This window comes from Alligator sinensis, unplaced genomic scaffold, assembly GCF_000455745.1.
Source record: "Alligator sinensis unplaced genomic scaffold, ASM45574v1 scaffold289_1, whole genome shotgun sequence".
Lineage (NCBI taxonomy): Eukaryota > Metazoa > Chordata > Crocodylia > Alligatoridae > Alligator > Alligator sinensis.
Window position 1 is genome coordinate 3,239,523 of NW_005841881.1, and position 15,679 is coordinate 3,255,201.

General features: G+C 43.8%; 1 protein-coding gene across 6 annotated transcripts in view; it reads left to right on the forward strand.

Moving 5' to 3' along the window:
• Positions 1 to 15,679, forward strand: part of STON2 (stonin 2) — a 118,100-nt gene that overhangs the window by 96,203 nt on the left and 6,218 nt on the right. For all 6 annotated transcript variants that reach the window (XM_025196585.1, XM_025196586.1, XM_025196587.1 and 3 more), the window contains one exon: positions 5,435 to 7,276. In XM_025196585.1, the coding sequence (XP_025052370.1) occupies positions 5,435 to 7,276 (1,842 nt within the window). The remainder of the gene's footprint in view (positions 1 to 5,434; positions 7,277 to 15,679) is intronic.

A 15,679-nucleotide genomic window follows, 5' to 3' on the forward strand; every position in this document is an offset into this window, starting at 1 on the left:
ACCAGAGGGACTGGAGGGAGTGACCAGATATACTCATTGCTCATCTTGGCATAGAAAATTTCAATGTGGAAAAAGAATGTGGGGAAATGGCTATGTACTGAGTCTATCCACAGTACATGAAAGAATAATCCTTGCTGTGCACAAATGCACAGCACCTTCATACTGGATTTTATCCAGGTCCTTTTTCGTCTATGATTTTTCTTTTTCCGACATTCATTTTGTGTGAATAGAAGCTGATACCATTATATCTGGCATCCTTGTGACCTGGATGAATTACCTATTCCAGGTCTATACTAAAAACTTTTCCTGGTACACTAATTTTGGTAGTATTTTAATGATAAATTCAGTGCTAGCAAGAGCCCCAGTGTAACTGCAGCAACACCAGCAAAAAGTGCTTCTGTCAGTACACAGTAGGAATGGTGGTATAGCCATAATGGTCCTGGGAATATACAAAAGGCAAGTGGCTTTTAATTACATCTTTTATTGGACCAACTGTATGGTTGGGAAAGATATTAGATAGGCTTTTGGATGCAACATGTCCTTCTTCAGGTCATTTGTCAATATAGCTGATTTTGTTTGAAGAACCAGAGTAAGGCCCAGAGCAGTAATCCCTGACCAGCTCTCTCCATTTTAAATAACTTAATATATTTTGAGAGCCTCCTCCTACTTGCGCTACACTAATACACACCCATGAGGAGCTTATGAGGCATCGCTTTTTCAAGCCACTGCCAAGCTGTGATTTTTCCCAAGTAACACAACATTGGATGGCTGCAAAAGAAGATCCAGGCCAAAGGAATTTTAAACACAGAAACTTAGGTGAAGCAATAAAGATAGTCAATGCCCTTTTCTTCTTTAATGAATTATTAAAGGTTTAGGATACAGCACAATGTGCTACTAAAATGATTAACTCTCTTGCTGCTGGTATTGGGGGAACTGGTAGAGTCAATGAAAGAATATGAGGCTCTTTGATAGAACAACCATGCAGCAAGCTCCATTTGGATATTCCAGGGTCCAGGAGAAGTCCTCTACATGCAGTTCCCTGGCATTAAGAAGCACAGCAAGAAATGTTCTGACTGAATATACCTGGTAATATTTTGGCAGACACACAGGGCAATCTATCGAGATGTAATCTGGCAAGGATACTGAAGAAGTTAAAAGGAATTTTAATTCTGGCAGAAGAAATGCTTTTAAAAGCTTTTTTGCTTTGCAGAAAATAATAAGTATGTCACCCAAACTGCTTTATTTTGGTTACTTATTACTTTTAGTGCAAAACTATTCTTTGCCTGTTAGGAGTCATCCTCTGTGAGATTATCTACATTTTCTGAGCAAATCATTTTCTTGAGTTATTTCATAGAGTGGAAATATTGAAATGCATTGTAAGTCAAATCCATCTACTCCAGTGGGGGCAGGGAAGAAAAGTTATGCATGTACCTGTTCAGCAGATGGGACACTCTCTAAGCTGCACCTCTTACTATGTAGAAAAGTGTTTAGAATTTTAAGATTGTCAGACTCCTGGATTCTTATTCAATCCCAAATAACCCATCCTCTGGCCACTTCAAGATTGTTTCCTGCACTATTTCTTGTCCAGTTGTAAGTGACTCAAAGGCAGCTTCTCTCATTTCCTAAGGAACAGATCTCCTTAAACTTCAGCATCTAATTCTTACAAACCTTTTTTCTGATGTTTGTTTAACATTATTCTTTTCTTAATTGTATGCCCCTGCTTGTAATCATACTCTGAAAAACCAAGCTAAATAATTTATCTCCTTGGCTCATGTTTATATCTTTAAAATATTGGTAGTGGGTGCTACAATATTTTTCTCCTTTGGTAAGTGAGCATAGTGTTTCTTTTGATTTTAGAGAGAGAAAAAGATCCTATTGCCTCCTGGCACCATGATTTGATTGTTATACATGTGTCAAGAAACATGGAATAATTTAACTGGTTTATTTTCATTTTAGTGGGAAAGCAAAAGGTTAAGGCTAGTAAATATAATTTTTCTTTCATCATAATGGCTACATGTTGAGGCCCCTGTATCTCAAAAAGCTTTAGTTTTTATAACTTCTCTGGGGAAACTCTGACATGTTCTTTTTCCTGAGAACCCTGCTGGTATTTGTTAGAAACACTCTGTTCATCTGCCACTTCTAGACCTACCTGAAGTTCTAATCCTTTGTTTGTGGCATCACCACTGGTTTCAGCAAGGCAATTGCTTTGATACAACAAAGAGGGGATTATGACTTCAGCTGGGAAATGAGTAACAGAAGCAAGTGAGTTTATAAGGAATAGTAATCTTGGTTGTGTGTAAATATCACCAAGCATCAAAGAAACCAGAAATTCTGTGACCAGGAATCTCAGAAAAAGTTAAACCTCTTTATATTCCTCTTACTCTGCCTCCAAGGAAGTCTATTCTTGCTGGCTTCTCTGGTAACTGTGGAGCTGGGGACCAGAAAGAAGCAGGTTCAGTTCTCCTTGGCCACGTCTACACAAGACGCTGACTGTGCAGTTGTTACTATGCAGTCATTTAGTACTTGCATACCCGAGTACTAAATGAGTGCATGGTAACTGGCATTATTGCGCAGTAGCGTCCCAGCACTGCTTCCTAGTGACACTGACTGCGCAGTAGTTCATTACTACTGCACAGTAGCCTCGCATCACAGTTTGTGCCCCGCAACGAGCTACTGTGCAGTAAGCATCTCATGTAGATGAGGCCCTTGGGTACAGTTTGTTTGGCATTTAAAAAAAACAAACTTTATACTTTGCACCTGGTTTATATCAAAGGGACTGAGTGGTGGTTATTCCTTTCCCTCACCAATCCCTGAATAAGGATACATAAGCTTATTGCAGGACTGTGCAGCTTCTACTACCCCTCCCAAATATGAGAATTAGGAGCAGGAACTAGCTACAGATATTATGAAAGAGTAACATTCTGAGTATAAAACTAAAGACAAGTTCTAATTGAGCATATCAGGTACAGGGACAGTCTCCTGATGTGAGATGAAAGCACTTATGGGAGGGAGGAAGAAAACCACTACATAAAAACTAATAAATGAAAAAGTAGTTGTTCTTTCTGCTTCATACATAATTCCCAGTAATCTTACAAGATTGGGTAAGTATCATTATCCTTTTATACTGGAAGGATAATCATAGCCCACAGAGATGAAAGTTGCCCAGGTTCACTTAGTTAATGGCAGAACCAGAACTAAAGCTCAGGTTTCCAAGTTCAGTTTACTAAACAACTGGACTCAGAATTTAGCTCTTTGACTTTCATAGATTCATAGACATTAGGGCTGGAAGGGACCTCAGAAGATCATCGAGTCCAGCCCCCCTGCCTAAAGGGCAGGAAGTCAGCAGGGGTCATAGGATCCCAGCAAGATAGACATCCAAATGTCTCTTGAAGGCCTTCAAAGTAGGTGCTTGAACCACCTCTGGTGGCAAGCTATTCCAGACCCTGGGGGCTTGGACAGTAAAGAAGTTCTTCCTTACGTCCAGCCTGAAACGGTCTTGAAGGAGTTTATAACCGTTTGACCTTATCATCCCTTGGGGCGCTCTGGTGAACAGATGTTCCCCCAGATTCTGATGAGCACCTGTGACTTTGTAGGTGATAGGTGAGGCAGAACAGGATTCAAGCTCTTCTAGGGATTTAGGGTAAATTAAATGCTCATTTTTGTTAGTGCTCTAAGACAGGGGTGCTCAACCCTGGGCTCTTGAGACAGATCCAGCCTACAGAGCCATGTCATCTGGCCTGTGGGGCTACCCAAGGGTCCAGAAATTTGCTAGTGGGGGAGCGGTGGCAGCATTAATTGCTATTCCCCTTCTACCAAATTTCTAGATGCATGCAGAGCCCCATAGGATGGATAACCTGGCCCTGTGCATCAGATCCGGATCATGCCACTGCATGGCTGGATACAGGCACATGGGGTTGGGCCAGTGCACAGCCGGATTTAGGGACAGGCTGGTAGACCAACCCCGCATGGTATCTAGTCTGCAGGACTAGTCTAAGAGCAATGTTCTTTGGGTAGATGTGATATCTTTTATTAGACCAAGTAAATAGTTTGAAAAAAGTTATTTGCAAGCTCTCAGGCACAAACAGCCTTACCCTCACCCTTTTGGGCACAGATTCTCCCTATGCCTGACAAAGGGTGCTTGTGCCCAAAAACTTGCAAAGAACTTTTTTTCCAACTATTTAGTTGCTCTAATAAAAGATATGACATCTACCCAATGAACCTTGCCTGTCCTTAGACCAACATGGTTACAACCAACAATGCTGTTCTAAGAGATGTGACTTGGATATTATATGGACTGCAAACGTGGACAGCACCAATATGCAGGTTTCACAGTCACTTTTCTGATTGCAGAGTCTATAACCTGCATTTTGATGAGGATGTAAATTCTACGGTGCACCAGCAGATTATAATTCTATGTTGGATGCCCATTTCTGGAGCATCCTGCTTCTGTGATCCTGCACTCCAAGTAAATGGAGATTAAAGTCTTCACCTTTTGAAACTTCCAGAAACATATGTTTTGCATTTAAAAAACACCACATCGTTCACTATCCTGGGGAGCATCTCCTCAGGAAGCATCTGGCACTGAAATAGCAAAGGATGGTGCAGGCTAGGGGTCAAGTACATTGATAGAGCTGTGTGGGGAGCCAAGGACTAGGATAATAGGGGCTCCTACATGATAAGAATGGCATTTACTAACAGAGTATGATGAAAGCTTATACAACTTGAGCCTGAAACATGTCTTTCTTTAGCTAGTCCTACAGCATTAGATCACAGCTTTCCTGAGGGACATTTCACAAACAACATAGAGCTGGCTGACTTCCTCACAGAGCAAGCCAAATAACCTCTGTGTTGAATGTCTCCTGTGCAATGGATGCCTTTTCAAATGCTGTTGCTCTTGTGTGCTTCTTGCTAGCAGGAACAAGCAGCCAAAGTATATAGAGATTAAATGGGAACGATAAGGAAGGGACTTTCCACCATTTCCACTCTTTCACACTGGGTTCAACAACCCAAAGTACATGGGGACAGGGAACAGGAGGAGGGATGAAAGATAGAAGGAATAAGAAGGGAGAGGAAATATATGAAGAAGACATCCATCTACAAAGGAAAAAATATAGAAAAGATGTCTGCAGCATCATAGATATTTAAGAATTTTGTTTTATTTAAGAAAAAGGAAAATGTAAGCCCTTCTTATTTTTCCCTCTAGCTCCTTTTTTCAGCTTCTGTATTTCTCTGTCCTCTTGGAGGTGGCTGGCATTAGGTCTTCAGTAATTCTTGTCAGAGTCTTTTACATTTGAAATAAGTCATCTGAACATTTAGCCCTTTTTAAACACACGTGCACACAGAGTTCCTTTGTTTAGAGAATAAGTGACTTCAGGCCAGAGGACTGAAATTTCACTTTTATCTTACTGTCTCTCTTTCTCTCTTTCTTTTTCAGATAATTCCTCATCTCTTCAAGAAGATGAAGAGCTAGATATGGAGGCTGTCAACTGGCAGCTGAACAGCACTCCTGTGAATGGGCATTCTGTGACCCCAACCAAAGCTCGTTTCCCCAGCTGGGTGACTTTTGATGACAATGAAGTCAGCTGTGCTTCACCACCGAGCCTTTCTCCCTTGAAACCGGATTCCCCACCAGCAGTAACACAGGCTCCAGATGTGAACTTTAACGTCACTGCATCCTTTAAGAAGAGAGAGAGGCCTAAAAGCACGTTGGCAGACCTCTCTAAAATTCAAAAGCTAGATCTTTCTTCCATAAGCAGGCTGCCTTCTGTTGGTGGAACACCACCCTGGAGTGCTACTAACCCCTTCCTGGATGAATCTCTGCGGGATGTCCAACCGTCACCTATCAACCCATTCAGCTCATTTTTTGAGGAACGAGACAGGCGTTCCCACAGCTCCTCTCTCCCTGCTGTTCTTGGCAAAGGCCAAAGAGACTCCCTTATTATCCTTCACCAAGAACCTGACACCATCAGCTTCAATGAGTTGAGCAAAAGCATAACCCACACAGAAGCTGTTGAGCAGCTAAAGCAGCTCCAAATTGGGGATCCAGATCACCTGAGCAGCCCCACTCTACCTGATGATGACCCCATGATGCCAAGTGAACTGGATGACATCACTTTGAACTTAGCTCCATCTCAGCCCAAAGATGGCTGGCCAATGATGCTTAGGATACCAGAGAAAAAGAACATCATGTCATCTCGACATTGGGGGCCAATCTTTGTCAAGCTGACTGAGAGTGGTTACCTACAACTTTTTTATGAGAAGGGACTGGAGAAGCCATTTCGGGAATTCAAACTTGAGATCAATCATGAACTTTCAGAGCGCAAGCTCCAGAACTATGATGAGAATGGAAGGATACACAGTGTGCGGATAGACCGTACCACCTACAAGGAAAAAAAGAAGTATCAGCCTAAGCCATCCATCACCCATGTGGCAGAAAGGGAGCAAGTGATAAAGTTAGGTACTACTAATTATGTAGATTTCCTTAGCTTTATTTCAGCTGTTCAGGACACATTGATGAACCTGCCAGCCTCATCGACGGATCTGAGCATGGTGGGATTGAACTACCAAGAGGAAGAAATCACTGTTGATGTCAAGGATGAGTTTCAAGGCATCTTGGCCAAAGGAGACAATAGGATTCTCCAGCAGAGTGTGCTAACACATATATATGTCCTCAGCTTTCTTTCTGGCTTGGCAGAATGCAGGCTGGGCCTTAATGACATCTTTATTAAAGGGAATGAAATAGTTGCACGGCAGGATATCATGCCCACCACTACCAGTAAGTGGATTAAATTGTACAACTGCCAGTTCCATTCATCTGTGGATGAGGAAATGTTTAACAGTTCCCGTGCTATTCTGTTTAATCCTTTGGATGCTTGCCGCTTTGAGTTAATGCGGTTCAGGACAGTATTCGCTGAGAAGACTTTGCCTTTCACTCTGAGAACGGCAACTAGCATCAATGGTGCCGAAGTAGAGGTCCAGAGCTGGCTGATGATGTCCACTGGGTTTTCTTCCAACCGTGACCCTCTAACTCAGGTTCCCTGTGAAAATGTGATGATCCGCTACCCAGTGCCAAATGAGTGGGTAAAAAATTTCCGCAGAGAAAGTGTCCTGGGGGAGAAATCTTTGAAAGCCAAGGTGAACAAGGGTGCCAGTTTTGGATCAACCAGTGTGTCTGGTTCTGAGCCAGTAATGAGAGTAACTTTGGGAACTGCCAAATATGAGCATGCATTTAATTCCATTGTATGGAGGATAAACCGACTGCCTGACAAAAACTCAGGTGAGTAGTGCGTAATGTCTTGGAATGGATAAATGAAAAGTGTGTATTTTGGGAACTGAGGGATGTTGCATTTACATGATGCTTTCCTTTTGGCCTAAGGAGTGTCCCAGCAGTTACATGAAATGACTAGTTGTCTCCCTTGCAGTGATTTAACATGCCTCACAAAGAAACCCCATTTTGTTATATTCGTATGAAAAAATATGTCAGAGAATCATAAAAATAGAAATGGTCCAGCTCCCTGCCCCAGGCAGAATCATCCTGGTTTAAACCATAAAAATGTTTGTCTAACTTGCACTTAAGAACTTTCAGTGACAGGAGATTCCACAACTTCCCTGAGTAATTTGTTTGAATTAAAAAAAAAAAAAAAAAAATTCTTCCTAGTATCCAACCTAAATCATCCATGTTGTAATATAAGCTCTTAAGTAATAAAACTGGACCAATTAGATTTATTTCCAGTTTATAGTGCTAAGCAAATGCAGTTCTTTGCATAAATTCTCTTTAAAAAATCCAGTTGCTAATGTATCCGCCTCTGTGAGTGGGCACCTCAGAAAGGAAGATACAGGAAAAGTTTAGTGTTGCACTAAATCTGGTACTTCCTGAGAACGTCTGGTCTCTTTTAACAGGAGGCAAAGACTAACTTGGGTGCTTCTCAGCATTTGCTTTATTCAGTCCCCTAAGGACTCCACCACAAAGCACAAACAGAGCAAAGTAACCATAGAAGAGCCTTAAGCTTGAGATTCAGGATGAAAATTCATTATGAAAAACTAGTCTTGCATCAGCAGCAGCATACTTGGAAAGATCCATGATATCAGACTGCCCCTGAAAATGGACAGTACTGTACTCAGGAGATGAAGCTTAAAAAAAAATGATCTGTCTGTGGTGTCCTCCATCCTAGGACCTCATTGTGGTGCACAGACATTACAGCTGGGAAAACTAAGGCCCCGCAATGTTTAAGTGATTTGCAACATGTCAGTAGCAGACTGGGAACAGATGCTCTGTTGCCTGCTCAGACTGCCTCATCCATTTTCATCTCACGTGAAGTATTAATCCAAGTTTCCATTTCTTTGACACTTTCTCCTCTTATCTATAATTCAGCCCTCGACTCTTGGCAGGGGCAAATGAATCGGAGGCAAGACCCTGATGTTAGAGGGTTCTTCCACAGAGCACTAGATGGTAGGGGCCACAGTGCAGAACTCATGGTGGGCCAATTGACCATCTGCTGCAGAGAAAGGTGTCCTAGCTCCAGACACCCCTCCAGTCAGGTCATAGTATGATCTCAGGCAAAGAAAAGGTCTGGCAAGCACTGACTTGGCCAGTATGTGTACAGGGTAAGAAGAGGGAGAGATTCCCAAAGTATTGGTGGATAGGAGCCAATCATAGTTTGAATCCAACTCTGCTTTTCAGGGACTATATTTATATTTCTTTCAGCATGTGTCCCTTGGTTCTAAGTGCTCAATATATCTAACAAACAAATACAAATTATCCATAGGGTTGTCCAAATGAAGCTGATTTATGACATGTGGCCAAAATAATTTCCAAAATAACAGTGGCCTAGCTGTGTACTCATCCTCTCTACTTTGTTATATGCCTTGAATGTCAACAGATCTGGACTCTGGTAGGTCAGAGGAGTAGAACCAGCTCCACTTCTAAGAACTCTTCATGGAAAATATCATATCAGAAACCCCTTCCATTTTAAACCCTGGGACCTCTAGCCTCATCCTCACTGACTTCCACAGAGAGAGGGGAGTGTCTTCTGCTAAAACACTTCCCTGCCAATCACTACTGAGAAACAAATTCTGTGCTTATCCAACCAAGCTCAGCAATTAGGCAGAATTGACAGTTTAGAGGGATTCTGAATGTGGACTCCAGCACCAGTCTGAGATTCTCTATCTCCAGTTTCTTTACAGCAGCCTTGTATTCTCCCACGGTAGTGTGAGGGTATCACTGAAGTGTATGCCTTGGACTGTCTCAGCCAACTCTGTATTTAATTGTTGGATATGGGTGCACACAGAGTGGGAGTAAGCAGGTGGGGCTTGTTACCTGGCAGTAGTCCTGAGCTTGGCTGGGAAGTGGTATAGACATGGCCTGCATGCTAAACCTAGGGCTGCAGACAGATTGCAATATCCAGATCGATGGATCTTTTCAGGAGTGACTCCTGTAGTTTCTCTGCCTTCTCCAGTGCATTTGTCTTTGTACATTTTAATATGAAAAGACCCATGCAGTCCAACAATAGGAGCCTGTCACCAGTTCTGTCTGCACAGTTTTCTAGCCAAGAGCCTTGTTCATTTGCTTATGACAAGAGATTCTAAATCATATGCTTAAACCAAGCAATACATGTCCTTTAGCCTATGATTTTACCTAGAAAGCAAATATGGCCAGGATTCCACTGTGTGTGCTATTGAAATCCTTCCCAGAACATCTTGGTAAACTATTTGTTGCCCTTCTCTGACTCGCAATGAATACGTTGACACTGGTTGATAAAGGAGGCTTGTTTGCAGGCTGTAAGGAGTTGCAGTCACAACTGGCTGTGATCCAGTACAAAAATGCTAGCATGTGTTTTTATCCTTGAGACAGCTGAATGAATGAGTGCTAAGAAAATGTCCACATGCTGATTCCTTGTACAAATGAAGCAACGTTGTGTCCTAAACCAGAATCTTGGCTCCAGATATCCTGAACTCTGGAACAGTTTGGCTGTGCATCCAGCCCAAGCAGACTGATAGCCCTACCTATAAAGCAGACCGAAATAAAACCCAGGCTGTGAATATCTTGGCTAGGGACAGACATTACACACAAACCGGTTTAAGTGATCAGAAACTGGTTTAAACTTGTAACAGAAGAGATGTTCAGTGCACAAAACCAGTTTAAAAATGGCTGAAACTGGTTTGAGATAAGCCTGGTTGAATGTAGTATCAGACTTAACTGATTTGACTCAAACTGGTTTATGCAATGTCTGTCCCAGACCCCTTGCTGGTTTAAGATAAACCAGACACCCCCAACATCCCGGCATGTTCTCTGGGCTGGGTGGGCCTCTCTGCTGCACAGCAGGGCTGGTCCTTCTCCTCTGCTGCCTCGCTGGAGCTCCGCAGTCTCTGCAGGCATCTGCCTGGCTTCTGCTCCCCCCCTCTCTTCCCCACTCTGTGCTAAGCAGGCATTCCCCTATCTCTCAGACCACATGCTGACTACAGTCTGTGCTGTGGGAGAGAACAGAGGCAGACAGGTAGCTTAATGTCCTTCCTTGGAAAAGCTATTTAAGAGCTGTTTGCTTCCCCCACACCCCTACCACTCCCTGCTAAGCAGCAATTCCCCACTTCCCTCTGCCTTGCAGAGACGTTATCTGTGTATTAGCTAGCAGACCACATGCTGGGTCTGTGCTGAATCAACAGGCAGAATCACCAGGTAGTTGGTAGGGGTGTAGGTTGTAGCCATGTTGGTCTAAGGACACAGGCAGACAAGGTTCCTTGCGTGAATCTGATATCTTTTATTAGACCAACCCAAATAGTTGGAGAATAGTTATTAAGCAAGCTTTCGGGTTCAAAAACCCTTCGTCAGGCTAAGGAAGTTTCAGCAGTTGGTGTGTGCTCTTCCTGGATGGAATGAAAAGTCTTAGATTGGGCCTTGGACTTCTGTAAATCAGATGATGGTATACTATCCTCTACTGAAGGTTTTCAAGCAAATTACACTTGACAAAACCACCAAGTAAATTCCTTTATTCTACCTTTTGATAGAAAGGAGATCACCATGTCAGGGAGATATAATCTCTATATAGAATGCAAAACCAGTTTAAAGTGAGGATACAAGACACACTTCTCTTCCATTCTCCATAATGTTTTTCTCCCTTCTCCATTTCAAAATTCACACACACTTCCTGGCAACATCAGGAAAGGGTTTGGAAAAGGCTAGTAACCGAGTTTACTTTCTCCCATATTTCTTAAAAGATCTGACCAGAAAGTTTGAGAGACTAGTAAAGTGTTTCTCAACCTTTTGAGACTCAAGATACCCCTCAGAAAATGTCAGCCCTTCATTTTCGTTTGATTTTTGACTACAGAAAAATAATGGAATTCTTCTTCTATTGCAAAGAACTCAGAAAGACAACAGGCAAGAATTATTTTATCACTGTGGATTCCCTACTTGCCATCTCTGGGTTATTCTTGTGAATCATTTTGCGTACCTAATAGTGTTAATATTGTGTGACACCCTGTAGCACCCCTGAAAGGATCTCAAGGCACTCCAAGATGCCCCAGAACCCTGGCTGAGAATCACAAGGGGCCTTTCAACTTTTGTTTATTGATACAAATTAAACCAGGTTTGCTTGAAATAAACATTTCAACAAACTTGGTTTAATTTGTATCAATTGGTGTTTAAATACCACAGTAATTAATGTTATATACACATGTATTTTTAAGTTACACACACACCACCCTTTGTGCCTGTAGGGTTTAATGCATTTCAAGAATGGGGCCAATAGGAGGAGGAAAGAGTTAGGCCCCTGGTACATATTAAATTGAAGGTATAATTTAGGTATCAATAGCACTACAAATAGTAACAGTGTTCACATTCAACCAATTTATGGTGCCACAAATTTGATCAACAACATACGCATGTGGAACATCTTTGTGTCTCATTTGTATGATGCCACAAATTGCATGTGTAGCATCCCTCCTGATGCTGACAAAAATCAGCTGATTGTCAGCATCTTCATTCCATCCAGGAAGAGCACACACCAACTGCTGAAACTTCCTTAGCCTGACAAAGGGTTTTTGAACCCGAAAGCTTGCTTAATAACTATTCTCCAACTATTTGGGTTGGTCTAATAAAAGATCAGATTCACCCAAGAAATTTTGTCTTCCAGGTAGTTGGTAATGTCCCTGTTTTCTTAATGGGGCAATAAACACTGAGATAAGAGGCGACCCTGTTATCAGCCCCCACCCCCAACTTGCTTGCCTGTCAGTTTGCTGCCAACAGTATACAGAAACAAGGAGGGAGACTGAAAAGCTCCATATCATCAACAGAAGCATGCGCTGCACACACCCACTTAATTTTGTCTTCCAGGTAGTTGGTAATGTCCCTGTTTTCTTAATGGGGCAATAAACACTGAGATAAGAGGCGACCCTGTTATCAGCCCCCACCCCCAACTTGCTTGCCTGTCAGTTTGCTGCCAACAGTATACAGAAACAAGGAGGGAGACTGAAAAGCTCCATATCATCAACAGAAGCATGCGCTGCACACACCCACTTTGCCTCAGTGCTGGCTTGGGGGTTGGCAACACTCCCATCCCTTGAGCAGCAAGCTGGGAAAAGCCTGGGACGGTGTAGGCAGGCTGGGGGTTTACACCCCTCCCTAATCAGAGCCTCCTGCTGGGACCTGGCAATCCCCCCCCCCTCAGCTTAGCTTTGTTGAAGGACAGGGAGGGCTGCTCTAGCACCCCCAGGCTTCTAGCCTCAGCCCCTGCAGGCATGTGCCTGAATTTGTTCCGTCCAGAGGGATTATCTGTATGGTTGGAAACCGGTTCAGCCTAGCCAGGTTAGACTAACTTGCAAAGGTTGAATCAGTTCAGGCTCAGGCTTTTTGAATGTCTGTCCCTAGCCCTTTAAACAGAGGCTGTTCAGAACCAGATGCCCTTCAATGATGGCAGTTCAAGTCAATCTTTGAACAGCAAATATTGTTCAGTTTATTATCAGGAGTGAGAGCCAAAGAAAAGCAATGAGATCATTGAGGAGAAGGACAAGAAGGCTAAAGACAAAGAGATGGGGTAGGAGGGGAAAATTAGTCCTCAGAAGGGCTTACAGGGAATTTCAGTACATAACTTACAAGAAGTGATCCAGACTGACCCACCCCAGTGGTTTATGCTGTGATCACAGAGCCACTAAGGAGCCTCTATTATGGGCTGAAAATAGTGCTAGGCACCTAGACAGACTTCTGAGCATGCTTAAATGCAAACCAGTTCAATCTAGGTTTCTAGCTACAATCATAAATCCCTAGTCCAGGAGTGGGCAAAATATGGCCTGCAGGCTGGATCTGGCTTACCAACAGACTTGGTTCAGCCTATGAGTGGACGGCCGCCAACTCATTAGATTTGGCCCCTCGGACAGCTTGTGGCTTCAACTGCTGCATGGTCCCGGGCAGGCCTGCTTGCGTCCAGAAGCATCAGCCCTTGATGCAGCGGCCTCATCTGTGAACCCAGGTGGGGTTTCCACCAAAGCAGATGGGCAGCGGTATCAACTGTGGACACACCGCTGGCAGGTTCAGGAGCTGACACAGAACCTGCTAGTGGCATCTGCAGCTGATGCTGCTGCCATCCCAGCACAGTGGAAGCTCCCACCCAGAGCCCCAACCCAGAACCTAACGGCAGTGTCAGCTGTGGATCCAAGCAGGAGAAGAGAGAGAGGGAGAGAGAAAGAGACAAGGAGAGAAAGAGAGACAGAGATGGATGTGGCCCTCAGGTTCCCAAAACTCATTAAGTGGCCCTCTAGCTGAAATAATTGCCCACCCCTGCCCTAGTCCATTAGGTTCCCACAGAGCTTGCCTAACAGCATCAAGTGCAGCACTCACAATCACTCTCACTCAGAAGCCTGGGCTCTTTGTACTTCCAGTCCATTTGTTTATATAACCTAAGTGCTCAACAAGTTTAAATAGACAACAGCAGCAAATCTTCCCAATGCATGAATAGTGAAATTAGCCTGCTTTGTTACCAGTTGCTACCACTAAAGCTGGTTTAAAAGCAAATGACAGCCCTCTTGATTTGTGAAACAGCTGAATTCTGCAGGGTTCATCTGCAGTTCATGGGGTCAATGTAGGGTGATTAAGAACCAATCTTGTTCCCACTGAAGTCAGTGGAAATTTTGCCACCTCCTTCAGTATGTGGGAGCAAGCTCAGGCTCTTTGATTGCAGTGCTTTTTGCTTTTCACATCAGAGACCATGTTTGTCTATCTTGTACATCTCACTGGAACTGAAAGCAAGGACCCTCTCTCTCCTCTGTTTTTAATGACAACATGGAGGGGGAAGCTGTGATTCAAAGGCAGAGTGACAAAAGCTGGACCAGGATGGAGGGAAAGGATAAATTAAGACAAGAAGTGCAATAAAACAGAAGTTGGGATGAGTGGATTAACAGCTCTAGCTGGGCTATAAGACTGGGAGTCAAGGGGAGAACAGCAGAAGGGAGCCTAAAACGGAATTGGGTGAGGTGAGGTGGTAGAATTGGTTGGGTGACCAGTCAAGACAGGTAGCTAGGTAGGGCGTGGAAGTAAAGGCTAGTTGGACAAGGAGACTGATGTTAGGAGCTTGAGGGAAGAGCCTGGAATTGGAAGTGATGGAGAAAATGCTTGAGAAGGACTGAGAGTCAGTTGTCTATGATTGAGGGATACACTGATACCAGGCAAAGAGCTTGCAGGGCAGGAGAGAAGCTGATGGTAAGAGCACATGAAGACCTGGAGAAGAGATGAAACATGTCTAAACAGAATTGGATTGCCATAAAAAGAACTGGGACTGACTGAGCAAAGAGACTGGGACAAGGAGCAGGAAAGAAGGCAAAGTATGGACTGAGTTTAAGTTTGGATGATGAGCCTAGCACCAGGAACCATTAGTCGGACAGGAGAAACCAATGAAATGAGGAGCCAGGAAAGGCAAACTTGGACAGGCTGGGCAAGGAGACTAGGAAGTGCAGAGGGGGAGAATCTTGCAATGGAAAAAGAGATCAGATCTTGAACGGTGAGCCAGTCCTTGCCAACTAATCCAGGGATCAGCAACCTATGGCTTGCCAGCTGAATCCATCTCATGGAGTCACCTGGCCCGTGGAGTTCGGAGACTTCTGCAGCATTTTGGCAGCAGGGAGCTTTACCTGGACAGCCAGGTCCCAGCTGACTTGGAAGCGGCTCATGTTCATAAGCTAAGCTCCTTTAAAGTGCCTGCCACCCTCCCCACAACTCAGCAAAACATTGCCAATCCTTGACATAGACCTATTTTGGCCCACTCAGCCATCTCTTTGTCACCAGCCTTTTTGCGCAGGTAATGTCAGTTCCTAGTTCTCCAGCTTGTCTGCTCATTCCATCTTGGTCTCCCCACTACCCCCATGTTGGCTCCTTGTCTCTCTCACTCTACGCGTTCTCCCTACCTCGTTCTATCCATGCATAACAGCTCTTTGTCAGTTCTTATCACTCCTTCTGCTCATCCCTGGTTCTCTCCACCTTCAGACTGATGAACAAGAAGACTAGAAACCAGTTTCCAGTCCTTCCCTCTCCCCCATGCTCCTCGTCTGACCCTTTTGTTTCCATCTAATCAAGTGCCAACCCATTTCTCTCACTGGATCCCATTTTCATAGTTTCATAGTAGCTAGGGTCAGGAGGGACCTGAACAGATCATCTAGCCTGACCCCCTGCCACAGGCAGGGATGAATGGGGGGGTGCAAA